Below are 16494 nucleotides of genomic sequence, written 5' to 3'. Positions count from 1 at the left end.
AGCTGAGGGAATTCCCCGAGTGCCGACTTGGCACTGCCAAACATCATTAATTATTGCTGCTCCAGACCTCATTTCCTCTTATATCGCTCCATCTCAGCTCAGCACTTCCCCTCCGAGCTTACCAAACACTCTGCTTTTAAACACTCGTACGGACGGTTTAACTCGCCGAGCGGACGGAAACGGCAGACCACTTGGAACTGGACTCACCGCATACTCCTCAGGAGTGACCTTCAACACGTCGAACACGACGGCGTCGAAACTCTTCTTCAGCTCGGAAGAGGCCTTATCGCTGAGAGACTCTGAGCTGCTGCTCTTCTGCGAGGGAAAAACAACAAACGTCGTCAGGAATTAGGGACAGATTTTTGTTTTCTCCATTATCAAATAGAGATTTACTATTTTTCTTTGATTATTGAAACATTTCTGCTCATTTCAGTTTTACGTGATTTCCCCGATGGTCGTAATGAACAAGTGCATAATGGATTATGTACGTCCTGGTTCTAACTACGTGTAGTCATCTATATTGGGTGTCTGCAACCTTTATAAACCAAAGAGCCGTTTTGGCCCGGGTACCGGCAGAATGCAAACGTTATACAACCTTTAGTAAGACAAAAAAAAAAAAAAAAAACGTACTAAAAGAGGATTGATAAAGTTTCTTCAGTAGGATGACGTTTGCGGGAAATGATTTAAAACAATAAAAGCACTTAGTTTTAAACATAATAATGAGAGAGAGAACTTACAGCTCTGGAGAAAATTGAGAGAGCACTTAAAATGATCAGTTTCTCTGATTTTACTTTATATAGGTTTACGTTTGAGTAAAATGAACATTGCTCTTTTATTCTATGAACTACTGACATGTCTCTGACATTCCAAGCAAAAATGTAGTTTTTATTTGCATAAAATAAGATATGGTCAAAATAACAAATAATAATCATTTAAAAAAATGATGCAGCGCTTTCAGACCTCAGATAATGCAAAGAAAACATGTTGATATTCATTTAGAAGCAACAACACTAATATTTTAACTCAGGAAGAGATCAGAAATCAATATTTGGTGGAATAACTACGAGGTCTGCGTAGTTTTTCTTTCTAGATGCTGGAGGAAAATTACAATTGTAAATCAGGACACTCTTTTTATGAAACTCAAAAAAGAAGTGAATTTAATGCCTTACAATTGGTCAATGTGTTTGTAAGCAAAAAAATAAAAAAAAAATAAAAAAGCTTAATTGTTTTTTTTTCAGCATTTCAGCATTATGACATGGTGACATTCAGGCCTTTAGGGGAAAGTCGGCTGATTCCGATGTTTGGCTGATCTTTAGTAAGTTAACAATGAAAGTGGGGGCAGTGAACCCATCCTCCACAGTCGCAGAGAAAACTACACGGAAACGCTGTGCAAAGGGGATGAGATGGCGCGGGCGCAGCCTTACCTCAGAGGTTGTTGCAGCTGTGTTGGAGATGCTTGATTGGCCATTGGGGAGGTCCATCATTCCCATACCATCGAGCTTCAACGCAGGAGACCAGTCATCGCTCTCAGCTGCAGTAAAGCCTGCTCGGCCTTTCTGGACAGAAACACAACATCTCATACAACGTCCCAGTCGTCGCTGCCGCTAACCCTACAGTGCAGCAGCAGCACCCCCTAGTGGATGAAATGGGCATATTTATCACTCGTCTTTTGAGATCAAGTCATTACAACAGCTCCAACTAAATGCAGCCTTTAAAGAATGATCATTTGTGATTGCGATAAGACGTAGGCTCAGCTGCCATGTGGACGGCCACTTTCACGGCCGGTCTTTACTACACTTGAGGTCAACAGAGCAGAAGGAGCTTAGGCTTCAGCATTAGTAAAAGATCTCACGCGCAAGGAGTTTGGAGTTTGTTACGTTCACGGCACGAAACGGCTTAATCGACCTCATCGACCTGAGGCGCTTTAAAAAAAACGCTTTAAAGCGCCGCAGAGATGAGGAGGTTATTTTTGTCTTTCGATTTATAAACCACACAGAGTAAACTAATAAAAAAAAAAGCTTGCATTGAAAATTCTGGTTAAAATTTCTAGGTTGAAAGAAAATAAATAAAAATCACAACTTTAACCTTTTCAAGGAATCTAGTCCTGTTGTAAATGGACTGAAATTCAACTTAATGACATTTTCACAAGAATTTATTGATAAATACTTTTTCCAGCTCAGGACTGAAATTACCTTTAATATTTTTTTGGTTTTAAAATACAAATATATCTGTGCACTCCCAGTAATGTTGTTGCGACATCTTAATGCTATTCGAACAACAGATTTAACATCACATTTATGTCTTAAATGCACAAATACTGACTCATAAGGAACCAACTTAAACTAAGTATTTTTACGTCTTTAAAATAATAATTTTTACTTCTACTTTAAAATATATATATATAATTTTTTTTTTACCTAATCTGTGTTCGTACCCTTTAAAATCCTTCTCATTGACGACTTGTAGGTGCTGGTTTGACTTGTTTCCAAACATTGCTGCACGTTGCTGGTCAGCTGGCTGAAAGAAGGCAACAACACTTTTACACCTCTTCCTTTGAAAATATTCCCGATCGCTTAAGAGATGTAGACAGCCATGGAGTGGACACTAAAGGAGCGCCACCATCACGCTTACTGAGGTAACGATGATAATAATTATAGATGGAAAACTCCCAGCCAACTTTAGAATCATGAATTCACTTCAACTACAAATGAGATTAAATCTAATCCGACCGACTTTTAACACCTGTTTGGATCTTCCAAGCTGCTTTTCTTTCCTTTATCAGAAGATCAGAAAAGGGAAACATTAAGTCGGTTCGATGCCAACGAGAGAACGAGACCGTGTGAAGTTACGCAACAGGTTTTAGTGGAGATGATCAGACGACGAAATCCTAAGTTCTGCTATCGATTAATATCAACTGATCTTGTTTGACGACCCCAGAGTGCATTTTCCCCTCGTGAATGGATTGTGCTTTAAGGACCATTAGCAGGCTTCACTGCTGCTGCCCAGCAAAAAGCAAACGGCGTTAGATCATGCGAGCTTCCCTTCTTCTGTCGGACAGCAGAGCCTGATTGCACAGGAAGCAATCGCTCCCTTGTGTTTACGAGTCTGAGTCTGTCGTTTATTAAATCTCATGTCTGTAATTATCTTTCTTTACTTCCTGCTCCGATGCCTTATGGATGCCTTGTTCTGCTCCGGACCCAATAATTTAGATTTTTCAGCACACCAAACATCATGGTTCGCATAAATACAGATATGAACAGATTCCTTTTCCTCCATCGGTGGCGAGTCCTGAACCTTTTTTTTTTTTTGTGTCGTGTTTCTTGAATTTTGTTTTTGCATAACTTTGTGCAAATGACGCAAAATCTGGCTGAGTTGTGTATTTTTGGAATGGGTAGTAATTTTCCATGATTGTTTTGTTTTCCACTGAAATATGATTCCTATTTTTACTTTTAACTCCCTTTGTAAATCTTTTCTAAATGATGTTTTTTCATATTTCATAAACTGAAAATATTAATTAGAATGAATAGGATTGAAAAGAGAGAATCCAATTGGTAATTCAAAAAATACATCAATATATTGAGAACTAAAATAATGATTTTTATAAATAAACATTGATAGGTAACAACTTTTAAGCAGAATCACTGCAACTGCAAAAAGGTTTTTAAATTATTTTTCCAGTATCAGAATCACATAAATCCCCCTTAAAATTACACTTTGCATATACGCAGAAAAACAAATTTCCACTTGTTATCCTAAATCTAGAAAAAAAGAAACATTCAAGTTGGCAGCATATCTAAGGAATATTAGTTAATATAAGTTAGTTACTAATTGTATTCAGAAAAGAAAGAGAAATATTTCCACTGTAATCATCAAAACTGAACAAGACGAAACTGAAGGAATCAACAATCGAAAGAACCTTATATGTGTTTTTATCCAGCTACGAATAAAAAGCTCTGATTCTGAAATATTCTTCAAGATGATGGTGAAAAACTCTTAAGACACCAAAATGACACATTACCTGAGAGGCAGAAACACTGAGTCACCGGAAGCAAAGTACCACATAAAAAAAAAAAAGAAGCTGTCCATACCTAGTAGATGTGTGTCAGATGCGCATAGTGCCAGAGGGGAAGCTGCTCGTTTCTCTGTATTCTGTTGCCTCCCTCTCTATTGGGTCCACTCCTTCTCAGAGGTCTGCTTATGCAGCCAGGCTGGAAGAAAAAGAGAGAAGCTGAAAATGGAAAGGGAAGCAGCAGGATTGTTTTCCAAGAAAAGGGAAAAAAAAACACACACACACACTGCAGTAGCTGCAGCATGCAGCACACAGACCAAAAATCCCCAATAACACATCATAACTCACACCTCATTCATTATATGCTCAGCTCTGATTGTCCCTACATTACAAAAGTGGCCAGTAGGTGGCTCACTACACTCAGGGATCACAGCTCGTGTGATGAAATGAAAGCAATGTGTGCCTGCAGGCAGACCGAGGCTGGCCTTTAGACTTCATACAGCGTCTCAGATCTCCTCTTCATCACGATCAGCAGCAGATCAAACAAAAGATCAACATTCATACTAATCAAAGACATCTTTAAGGGCTTTGTTGGTCAAATCACGGGCCTCTCTTTCTGATATTCTACCTTTACAACAACAACAACAAAAAACCCCAGTGGATTCACATTTTTGAAGGGTAGAAAAGGTTTATAACAAACTGGGTTCGTAAAGTCTACGTCTCTGTCGCACAGCAAGGCTGACCTCAGCGGTGTAAATGCTCCAGGCTAAGAGCAGGTCTCTGCTCGTCAGCTGTCATTCATTTCACCTGGAGCCGCTCGGTGGCCCTGAACTCAACCGTCCTCCAAGCGGCTTACGGCTCCTTAAAGGAGCAGTGCAGGTTTTGGGAAGTGAATCTCCAAGAAGTTATCAGTGACCAGACACGGAGTTAGAAGTACAGAAACGAGTGGAAACAATAACATAATCAGGTGAACCATCCAGCCAGCTGCTGTATATGTATCCACTTGGTCCTGCAGGCAGCATCTGATTTAAGATGCAAAAGGCAAAACTATTTGGATTGCTGACAAAAACAAAAACTAATACCTGAATAAGAGGTATTAGTTTCCACTGGAATACTATTAGTGCGGATGAGAATTTTTTCCAAAATGCCAATTACTTCTTTCAGCCAGCTGACTGGCAGTGTACAGCAACATGTGGGGGAGGGGTATAGTTACTCAATGCTCTGCAGAGGCAAGGAGAAGTTCCGTCACTCCATCGTCTCATCCTGGTTTTACAACTGTAACTTTTACCAAACTTCACTGCTTGATATTGGACATCATCCGACTGGGTACAACTGTGACGTTCAGCATCGTGGTCACCATAATCTCTGTGAGGCGTCTGCTGCAGTCAGGCTTCATCCAACAAGCTGAATATCATGATACTTAAAAACATATCAGTAAACAATTATGGCATTTTGAAGAATTTCTTTTAGATTAAGGGTGCACCAATAAATCGGCAATGATTTCCTCTATTTTGGGAGAAACAAGAAACCGATCTTATCCACCGATCCCTTTACCTCAGCCCACCAGGTTACAACTCTAATAGCAACTCCACCATTGCCAACTTGTCAACTTTGCCGCAATATTTGCCAGACAAAAAAATGTAATAAATAAATCAGTATTGGCCAAAATCTGAATCAGTGGATCAGATTTTTAAAGATCAGAAAATTGCAGTCGGCGCACCCCTATTTGCAGTATTATTATTGCAACACTAATAGTGCAGTGATAATATTCCACAAATATTGTGCATCACTAACGTCTACACCAATCAGTAACCAGTAAATGTCAGTAGAGCTTGTAGAAAAGCGAAGAAATCCCCAAGGAGGTGAAAGGCTAGCCGTTAGCTAAACATATCCTCTGTTTTAACCGAGTTAGCAATTTAACTAAAAATGATAACACCAGTGAAATCCAACACATTACTGGGTATTTCATGTTGACAACCTTAAGTCGTTTAGATACTATAGCGTTGTATCCCATGTTAACTTTATTACAAAAATCACCAGTAGCGATAACTTCCCATAAGTAAAACACACACTTTAATAAAAACTGTGTGTCATGACCTTACACATGCAGTCATAACCAGCCCTCACTTCTGACAGAAAAGTCCTTTTGTCTGACATCGACACTCCTGCCAGGAAAGCAGACTGTTTAATGTATGGTGACATAATTCCTCAGGGCTGAGTGTTTGGCTTCCTGAGGTTCAGAGTCCAGGGAATGTTAAGTGTTCAGCTGACAGAATTTGAAGCATGCGGTGATAAGGATTTGGTTTGTATTTGGACAGCCGCCAAAGCCCAACATGAGCCACGACAATGTTTTAGCAGAGCAAGCATGTCTTAAATAAGGCGAGCTGGGAACCGGAGGATGAAGCTAGAAAATACCAGAGGACGAGTGACAGGATGTAGAGCAATTCGAGTTGAGGCTTGTAGGATGGAGATGTGTCATTAAACTGAATATGACTCATGGCAGGTGTCTTAAATAAGAGCCATTTCTCCCTGTATTCACATTCTAAGACATCACAAGCACATAAACTGCACTTCACACGCCCAAATACAAGCCAAGCTGCTGAGAGGCAAATTTAGGTGGTGAGATTTTTCTTTTCTTTTTATTTTTTTTTTAATGCCCCAATATGCCTGCGCTGGCATATTTGTGCATGCAACACACTCCAGGTACTGCGACAAGCATTTACACTCGTCTCTCTGGAGGCTCAGAAAAGCAGGTCTTCAGCACCTTCATCTAACAAACCCACTGTCCTCCTTACACTTCGTATCCTGTGTCCTTTTTCTCCTCACCTCAATCTCCCTTTGCAGAAAAAATGTTTCATCTGTTGAACTTAAACAGCATATAACATGATTTGTACCTTTTACCCAACAGCTATTGGATTGAACCACACAATTGTGTGTTTTAGTGGTTATTCTCATGTCTATGTATTTAAAAAAAACAAGAACTAAAGAAATCAAGCAGAAAGAAAGAGGTGGTTGGAAATTCTCAAAGTCAAAAATGGATTCATAAACAGCAGATTTCCGATTTCTCCAGTACAGGCCAGGAAGCCAGGAGAAACGTTTTCCCGAAAGCAGTAGCTCTGTACCATCGCAAACCGGCACCTTTTCCGGGAATTTAAAAGCACTCTGGTGAACCCGGAGTGCTTAAAACAAAACCTGTAATAAATAAATGGCTAAAAAATTATTCTAATACATTAAAATGTCCAAATATATCTACACCATTAGTTAAAGGTCATATACAGCTTGTTTTCTCAAAATGATATGCAATTAAGTTTAAAAAAAGAAAAGTAGCTTCAAGCTAATGCTACACAATACCGATGTGCAATCTGTTGTTCACTTGGCTCAGACGCTGAGAAAAATTAAATGCTAGTGCAGCTAATTTCTATTGGTAAACATTCTGGGAGAATTACCTAGAAACTAAATTGTCAACAGACACCCAGAATCAGCTGGCTGTGATCTACTTTTGTACCTCAAGTTTTAATAATATTTTTAGTTTTTTGCCTCTAAAGTACAGTATTTGAACACTGGCAGGTTTTTCTTCACAACAAATTTCTAAATATATGACAGCACTAGAGGAAATAATTACATCAAAACAAATGTGCATATTCTCAATTATTAAAGTCATTAAGCGGTCAAGAGTGTCACTGCCCTGCACACAAGAGACAACCTGAGGGTCAAAATGTTTCTAAAAAAATAAACTTTCCATTCATGTTTCTCTTCTAAAACCATCTGTTGTTCATTGTGCAATTATTTGGATCCGATGTTTCCAAAGCCATGTTCATAATTTATTAATCTGTGGCAGCCATAACAGAGCTGTGGCACTGCTTCCCAGATGGTGCCGAGAACCAGGCATTCAGACCCAATGCTGCTCCACGGCGTTCCCTAATGTCAGACAGAAACAGGAATCATCACGTTTTACCACTTAAAGCTCCTCATGTGTCCAAAGAGCTAACTTTGGGATTCTCTCCATGCCCAGGATCGTGCGATCATAAACAAATCTCAAGCCGTCAAGGCTGTATATAAATGGTCTGGTATGTTTAGCATTCAGCGCGAACAGAGCGGTTGTGACAGCTCTGCCAGTCGCAGTCTGCGGCACCACATTTGACACCCAACAGCCCCGACGAGTCTCATGTCTGAATCTGTGCCCGTTGTGTGAGAGAACGCCACAAAACGCCCTCCCTCTCTCCCCAACGCTCGCAGATACGAGCAGTTGTGTGTTTCTGCGTTGTACGTTTTAGCTGCCTCTGCCGTTTGTGTGTGTTGTTTAAGAGTGTTCGCCGCTGCCTGGTTGAAGGAGAGCTTGCTGCAGATGGTTAAAAAAAAAAAAAAAAAAAACTGCAGCAAATGCACCAAAGTCAGGGAGCCAAAGTGGGTCAGTGTGCTGAGCTGAGCGGAGAAGGATGTGACAGCCCATTAAGCCGTGCTCCCATCGTCTTCTCTTTAGAGCACACAGATACAAAGAGCACCGACAGAGTCAAAGTGATACTTTCATTTCTTCTTTTTTTTTTTTTAAATTGTTGCAAATTTCCCAATTGTATAATGTGAAGAACCTGGGAGGTAGGGCTGAAACGATTAATCGGATGAATCGTGACGAATCGATTACTAAATTAGTTGACATTTATCTCAATAACCGATTTGTCGTTAATTGGCGTATGCAGACTCAAAAAGGCAACTTGCTGAAAGGACACCACAGAGCAGTAATTAAACCCAAACTGTACAAAAAACTGTTTACATTTTGCATTTAAGAAAAAGAAAATCTTCTTTGAAATATGTCCTACTGCAATCTCTTCAAGTCGCATAGATTTAGCTTCACCTGGTTCAAATTATGCAATCCAAATAATCTCCAATTAATCGTTTGCTATCAAATACTTAGATGCAGTAATGCAAAAGATTACTGCATCCAAGTATTTTTTTTAGATGGATTCTTTGCTACAAATGATCGAGCATTCACTAAAGGAATTCATTTGGGCCAACATGTCCGTATTTTTATTTGAAAAAACAATTTGTTTATTTGCATTCTCGTGCATTTTTATTGCAGCATAAAATAAACTTAAGCAGTTAAATGAAAAATCTACAGAAAGTGCCATCCGATTAAATCAATAGAATAAATGGAAACTAGAATAATTATTAGCTGCAGCCCTTACTGGGAACAGGTTCATTCAGTAACAAAAACAAGGGTTGCATCCATATTTGGCCACAGTGGATCCGTCATGAGGCTGTTAACCAACAGGGACCGAGTCAGCAGAGCTGCAGAGTAATTTTGTTAAAAACTGGATACGTGGATCCTCATTAAGCCGCTCGGGTTGGGACGGGGGGCCGTATCGATCCGGAACCACGAGGGGGCCGGGCTGATCACACATGCTCGCTAATGGCACACAGGCTCGGTAATGAACCGAGCGTCACAGCAGCTCAATACGCGATGCTTCCACTCAGCAGGTCGGCCATTCAATCAGAGGCTGGTGGCGCAGCCTGTGGAGTAACTGGTGTGAGTGTGTGCGACTTTGCTGCTGTTCAGGGAACATAACGAACAGCCCCTTCGCACCGTCACTTAACACGCCGCGGATGTTCTGACCTCCTCTGAAGGTCAACAAGAGAACAGGAGCAGCTTCACGCTACTTTGCACTCAGCGGACAAGAGAAGTACAGAACATGCAACAGCCGCAGCCATGTCAGATAAACAGTCATGGTGGCTCTATTAGAACGTCTTAGGAGGCACGTTCTGCACACCGCTCTCTGTCGCTCGGTATATTAGAAGGCGTGCTGCTTTCAGCAGAGGTGGTTAATCTTTGCAGTGTTTATTATGAGACTGTACGAGAGATTTTGTAAACATAATTGTTCTGTGAATTGATATGGCAACGTGAAACCGTTTTCAAATATTTACCTTCGTCATACCACGATGGTGAACTGCACGTATTTACACTTTCTGCCTGGCAACCGGGATACCAGCTGAATGCTGAGAAACGTTCAACGCCTCTACGGCAAGGGCCAATAAATCTCTAGGAATTGTTGAGTAGAAACTACTAAATTTGGGCAAATGTGTGCACTTGAGACATTTGGAGGGTGGGGAAGAGAGTTTATTTGATTTCAACAAGCAAAACCAATTTATAGTCTGTATAACTGCTGCGTTAAACAGTTGAAGATCCAATGAGAGCATATTCAAGTTTAAACCAACAGATTGTAATGGAGTTGTTAAGTATGCAAACACGAGCTTAATTGTTTAGTCTCTTTTTTTCTTTTTTTAGGTTTAACATTTATGCCAAATTTGTACACACATCTTAAAATATTTTCGAGTTACTCTCGAATTACATTTACTTCTTAAGTTCATTGTACTTTTACTGCACTCGTACGACTTTAAGTTCTTTATTTTCACTGCAATAATCAAACAACTTTTATTGCAATCCTCTAAATTTAATATTTTCTTTTAATATCACCATTTGGTCTTTTTATTATTTGTGGTTTTAGTTTCTACAGCTACCCATATTTAGAGGGGCAGCATTACAGAAAATCTACTTTTTCAAGCTTAATATCATGCTATAATTTTATTCTGTCATAAAAACATACCTGAAGTGTTGTTTTGATTCATTCATGCATGTTTGAAGAATCCTTGAATCTCCCATGGCGACTATTCGGGGGAACCTAAACGCCTGCTCTCACAAAGCTCCGCCCATTTCCACCAAGCTCCTCCTTGGAGTTCCGGTCTCCAGCTTTCTTAAAGAGACGGAAGCTAATTTAAAGGTGTCAAATTGCTGAGTCAAATTTCTTTGAAGTCATGTTTGATATACACAACATTTTAATAAACGAAGGTAACAACTTGATTGTGGGGTAAAATGGGATTTTATCTCTGGTGCTTCCTCCTTCTACAGTCACCACTGTTCACTATTAATTAAACTAACAATTTGTTTGTTTGTTTTTTGCCTTGTATGAACTTGTTAAGCTCACTATTCCCTTTTTTTCTTATCCATTATAAACCACTTTGTGTTGACCTCACTGGTTATGAAAAGGGCTCTCTATAGTAAAATAAGTTACAGAAGCTATCTCAATCCATTATTATTCAAAGTGAAATTGTGTGAATGTAATAAAACACAATCTATGCCAATACTCCTGAACTACAGCAAGTCAGACTGCATTTCCTCTGTTAATGGAAACCGTATAGAGTTCTGAATCCCCCATTATAAACCAAACTGCAGCTTTTTGACCAGTTTCTCCTTCTTATAAAGATGCTTTAAATTTTAAAAAAGGATCTTTATGAGGAATTTCAGTGTTTTGCTATGGAAAACCAAGATTGCATTTAGATGCAAGTTCTTTTTAAATGTGAGAGTGGCCATTAAACAGTACAAGAAGGAGAATCAGAGGGGGTTTCTTCTGTTTCCTGAGGCTGATGTACATATTCACTGAACCAGAGTTACGTCCAGCAACTCCTTCCCCTCAGGAGATTAGCATTAAGTTACAACACCACACTGTAATCTCCAGGATGTGTAGGACCAGACTTTCTAATCAGTAAGGCTAGATAATTTGGCTGTTTTAGGATGCTGAACTGATCACATGAACTGCACCGTTGTTGCTATATCTGTGTGCCCAATAACAATGCTGCAAAAAAAAGTAGCTTCTGCAGTAAACATGAGCCAAAATAATTCATGTTTTGTACACCAATAAATTTATTACAGACGACGCTTTTCGTTTACAAAAACAGAAAATGTTTTCTGCAGGTATTAGCTTGGCCTGGTAAGCTCATTAAAAAACAGAAACGGCGATGAAGCTGATTCATCACCAACATGGCAGCTGAAGCAAGACGCAAGTTGTTCCAGTGAAAACAAGTTGGGGTGCAACGGTGGAGCGGGCGCCAAGTGTGCAAAGACCGCAGGTCGTCGACACGGGCGATCTTAGCTTCTCCCTTCTTTCTCTGCCCATTTCCTGTCTGAATACGGTTGTCAACAGCCACAAGTGGCCCAAAAATTTTTAAAATAGAGATATGCTGTTGGAATGGAAATAATACATTTCATTTCTTCACAAAGATGAATGGACAACTCCATATCTGGGTTGTGTGTTTGAATCACCGTTTACAGTTTTAAGAAACAGCTAAAAACATATTACAAAAATAATTTGTTAGAATTTTAATAGGTATATACATATGTGCTTGTGTATTTACACATCATAGCATATAACAAAGTAGACACCTCTGTAAATTAATGTATACGTTTATATTATGTATGGGAAATCTAAAAATATTTCCCCATCTTAAACTACCGATTTTCTTTAAAAGTGATGGAAAATGGAACGTGTCATTTCAATACTTCATCTGTAATATGATTTCTTGCAAAGGTAAACTGACCCCAGGCAGAATAGCTGACGCTAATCAGGATCTCAATAAACAGAAATATTGCGACATACACCAACATGATTGCATGTTTTCCATCATGCACAATAACCTTTTAGTAAGACTTAAAAAAAAAATAAAAAACACAAATATATGTTTTGGCTTGGTGTCTTTCATCTCTTCACCACTCTCCTTGCTAAGTAAGCCAAGTGAACTCGGTTGTTTTTATAAAAGGTTCTTGTGAAGAAGTAATGTCGCCGCAGCCTACACTGTAAGGTGTGATTCGATTTTTTGTGGATTTTTCATTAGAGATACAGGCCTTTCTCCTCCTTATTCCTCCATCTGAGCATCCTAATGCTTGGATAATTAGAGGCCGGGCTGCAGAGACACGCTGCTCGGGCCTCTCCTTTCCTCCGACACGTCCCACTGTGACAGAGTCACTTGGTATGTACCGTCACACACCTAGCCAACACCTTCAATCAACACCTCCATGCATCCCAGCTGTAATCTACAGCTCAGAGACGCCTTGGAAATGAATGAAAAAGCAGCTGCCACAGGATCCAAACTAGGTTTTGACGACAACGTCTGTTTATCCATAAAATTAACCAAAAAAAAAACGGTTGAGCGGTGCCAAGCTATGGAGAAGTGGCATGAGGCAGGCCCTCAGAGCAGAAGGTTGTCACGTGGGCAAAGGACTGCTTTACAGTGTGTGTGTGTGTGTGTGTGTGTGTGTGTGTGTGTGTTGGCTTGAGTTTGATTTGTGGCCCAAATGGGAGCAGGCAGCCAGCCCAGCCCAAGTTCAACCCCACTGCTGAGGCCTGGGCGACCTGAGCACGGTGACAGATGAGAGTGGGGTGGAAAGGCAGAAGGAGAGGAAGAGGAGGAAGTGGGGGAGGAAGTGCGATGCTGGCAGCAGCGCTGTTGTTTGTGGTCATTCCTTGCACGGGCTGTTAACAAGGAAAGGACCGACGAACAATGCGGGGCAACAGAGCAGTCAGTCAGAGCCGCAATGTTTAGAGGAAGCCGATAGGATCTCTATGTCTTCCTCTATGAGCCTCAGAGGACTGGCACCGTAATAAGGGCTGAGCAAGCCTGGCTTTGAGTTAAAGTTAATGTCTTGAGAAAACTGCTGAAGTGCTAAAAAGAGAAACGTTCTCTTCCTAAATTCCTGCTTTGTACCAGCGAAGAAAAAATACTCAGTAGGGCCCAAGACAAACGAGTGAAACACTTCTTTGATTTTAATAAGGTAAGGATTTAAAATGAGGCCAAATTTCCCACCGCTACAATCCAGTTTTGATTATATTTTTATGATAAAAGGACAAAGCTTCAAATTAAAGTAAAGCATGAAGTCCATTTCGCGAGCATTCCTTGACAATAATCTGGGCGTCATTTGCCAGGTTTTGGAAGACGTGCTTTTGAAAACATATAAACTATTGATGGATATCAGCAGCCCTGTCACAGTAACAAGTTTTGCTGGATGATAAATTGTCCAAGAATAAACAACATTATTGTTTTGAGATCATTTTCAAGTAATCTAATGGTAACGTCATAATAATGCAAGAACACATTCTGAAAGACCAATAAACTTTAAATTCCAATGGAAATTTAACACTGGAACTGGAAGACATTTTAAATATCCAAAATAAATGAAACAAAAACAACAGAAACAACAAATAAAATCAAGTATGAAGTCTCTGTAAGCAAAATTGTCCTAAAAAAAAAAAAAAGGCGAATTGAGACCAAAGACTTGTCACCCAATTTTAGAAAGAGAGAAAAAGACTAATTTGTGCAAATGGAGAACATTGAGCTTGTTTTCATTTATAAAGTAATTAACTGAATTATTGCAACAGGCCTAGACATCATAAGGTCTGGGTGTACAATCCAGAAAGTCATTACCAATACAGTGCTTTGTTATTAATAATCAGATCAGAGTACACGTTTGCAGTGATTGTATGTTTGATCATCATTTTTGTAACAAATAAATAAACTTTTGTTCCTACAGCTTGTTGTGCTTAAAGTATGTGACATTGTCTGCATATTAATGTAGAACGACTACTTAAGGTTGTGGACAAGGGAAGAAACATTTTTATTTGAAAACAGAAAAAAAAAAAAAAAAAACAATAATGAGAAACTGCATGCAAGTTTTATCCCCCACAGACAGGGGGCGCCAAGAGGATGCCGTTTTAAGGTGAGTAAAAGACAAACCAAACATTTGTGTAAACATGTTTGATGAAATAAAAAGGAAGCCAGAGCTACAAAATCCTCCAGATTTCCCGTTTTCTGTTGACACGTTCTGCTTACACACTAGACGAGAAAGGCGTCGACAAAATCAAACTCTGCATCACACATGATGCTAATGTACACGGCTAACCAGTCCTGCTTCATGGACAGCTGTGAAACATGTACCGGTGTCCATGTTCAAATGTAAGCTCAGGAAATAACCAGTGATACTAGTTCCAAAAAAACTGGTTCCCATGGCTGCTCATCCTTACCATTGGGTCAGGTTTTTACGTCTCCTGCCACAAAGTAAAAAAATAAAAAATAAAAATAACAACTTTCCGTTGATGCAACCACAAAGATACAGTCTCAGATTTTCCCAGGACTGGACTCCCTCTGGGCTTTCGACCGAGAGCTTTTGGCTCAACAGAAAGCGCATGCTGCAACCTGACAGACTGAACCATTATGTGGAAGAAAGAAAACATATAAACCCCCTGCAATCCCACTGCAACAATGCCAATTCCAGACATGACAAACTAGGAAAATCCAGCCGGAAACTGGACAAACCCTGGATGTAAAAGCTTGATCCTATCATACAAAAGGTTCATAGCTACACTATGTTTCTGCTGAATGCTTACTTCAAATGACTGTGGTTGCACACAATGCAATTATTATGTGTGCGACCTTTAAAAGGTTTTGAAGAAGGGCTAATCCTGAATGTACCTTTATGAAGTATGAGGGATTGGGGAACATAAAGAAGGAAAACCGAAGAGGATTTCTTTAAACACAGGAAAGACATTGGTTCTCCAAAACAGCAGTCAACTCCCATCTCTGTATCATCATAAGCCAACTTTGCTCTTAAGATACTTAACCCAAAGCAGATGTACAAAAAGCCATTAGTGTTCCTACAAATTCAACATTTTCATGTTGAAACTAGAAACTTTAGGGAATTTTATTGGGTGACAGACCAACAGAAAATTGAATCAAATCCTTAGAAAAACCTGTTCACCTCCTTGCCTGCGGTGGCGCTGCATCAAGAACCACTGAAGGGAACAACACAAAAACCTCCAAAGAAGACAGTGAGCGCAACTTGCATTCAAACTGCGCTAGAGTTCACGTCAACCAAACCAAGACATAGGTGGACCAGAGTTCAATTGCCCATTCACACCTCCCCAAATGAACCGGACCTTCTAGACAAACTGGAGTTCGTTTAAAGCGGACTAAACAGGGCTGGTGTGAAGGCACCCAAAATAAAGGACAACACAGACAAAAATAAACTGTTAGAAACTTGAGTGGTGCTGAAGTTTGCCTTCAGCAACAACTGGTCATAAAGATGCAACCAGAGCTGCAAAGGAATTGCTTAAAACAGAGATTATTCATGTTAGAATGACAAAGTCAAAGTTTGTGGTGTGTCTTGAAAATTGTTATCCACTTGGTTTTTCTAGTCTCCGTGAATTTGAGCCATTTTACAAAAAAAATTGTGAGAAATTGTTAATGTCTAGATGCACAAAGAAAGAAACTGCAACTTTAACTGCAGTACATTTAAAAAAAGACTTTAAAGACTTTTTAGAAACCTTTCAAAAACAATGTTTTGGTTTCCTTACACGTGGGTCCAACGTGTCACATTTAGTTGATGTAAAGGGGCAAAAAGGGGTGTGAATAAATTTTTCAGAAAGAGCAAAGCAAAGAATGTTTTTCAGCAACTTTTAACCTAAAAATTCAAGTGACTTTGAAGTTGCTTAACTGAGCAAGACGGAGTAAGATAACCGGGTCTCCGCGCAGCGAGAGGCTGCACCGCACGCCTCACTTCCCCTAACATAGCACTGCCCTTGCTCCACCACCAGAAAGTTTAAAAAAATAAAAATAAATAAAAGAAGTGAAACCTGCAGTGGGTGCTGCCAAGGAGGTGAAGCAGAGAG

At 39.7% G+C, this 16494-nt stretch overlaps 1 protein-coding gene across 6 annotated transcripts in view; it reads right to left on the bottom strand.

Annotated features, from left to right (window-relative positions):
• ralgps2 (Ral GEF with PH domain and SH3 binding motif 2) overlaps window positions 1–16494 on the bottom strand; it is an 85542-nt gene that overhangs the window by 59160 nt on the left and 9888 nt on the right. For 5 of the 6 annotated variants that reach the window (XM_007550552.2, XM_007550555.2, XM_016670726.1 and 2 more), the window contains exons 2-4: window positions 4089–4208; window positions 1425–1556; window positions 208–315 (exon numbers count right to left, since the gene is read on the bottom strand). In XM_007550552.2, coding sequence (XP_007550614.1) covers window positions 208–315; window positions 1425–1490 — 174 coding nt within the window. In that variant the 5' untranslated portion in view covers window positions 1491–1556; window positions 4089–4208. The remainder of the gene's footprint in view (window positions 1–207; window positions 316–1424; window positions 1557–4088; window positions 4209–16494) is intronic. The other variant, XM_007550554.2, reaches the window with a different exon arrangement.

The sequence above is a fragment of the Poecilia formosa genome, unplaced genomic scaffold, assembly GCF_000485575.1.
Source record: "Poecilia formosa unplaced genomic scaffold, Poecilia_formosa-5.1.2 Scaffold37, whole genome shotgun sequence".
Taxonomy (NCBI): domain Eukaryota; kingdom Metazoa; phylum Chordata; class Actinopteri; order Cyprinodontiformes; family Poeciliidae; genus Poecilia; species Poecilia formosa.
Note: the sequence above shows the minus strand (reverse complement) of the source record. Positions and strands in the feature narration are given on the sequence as shown.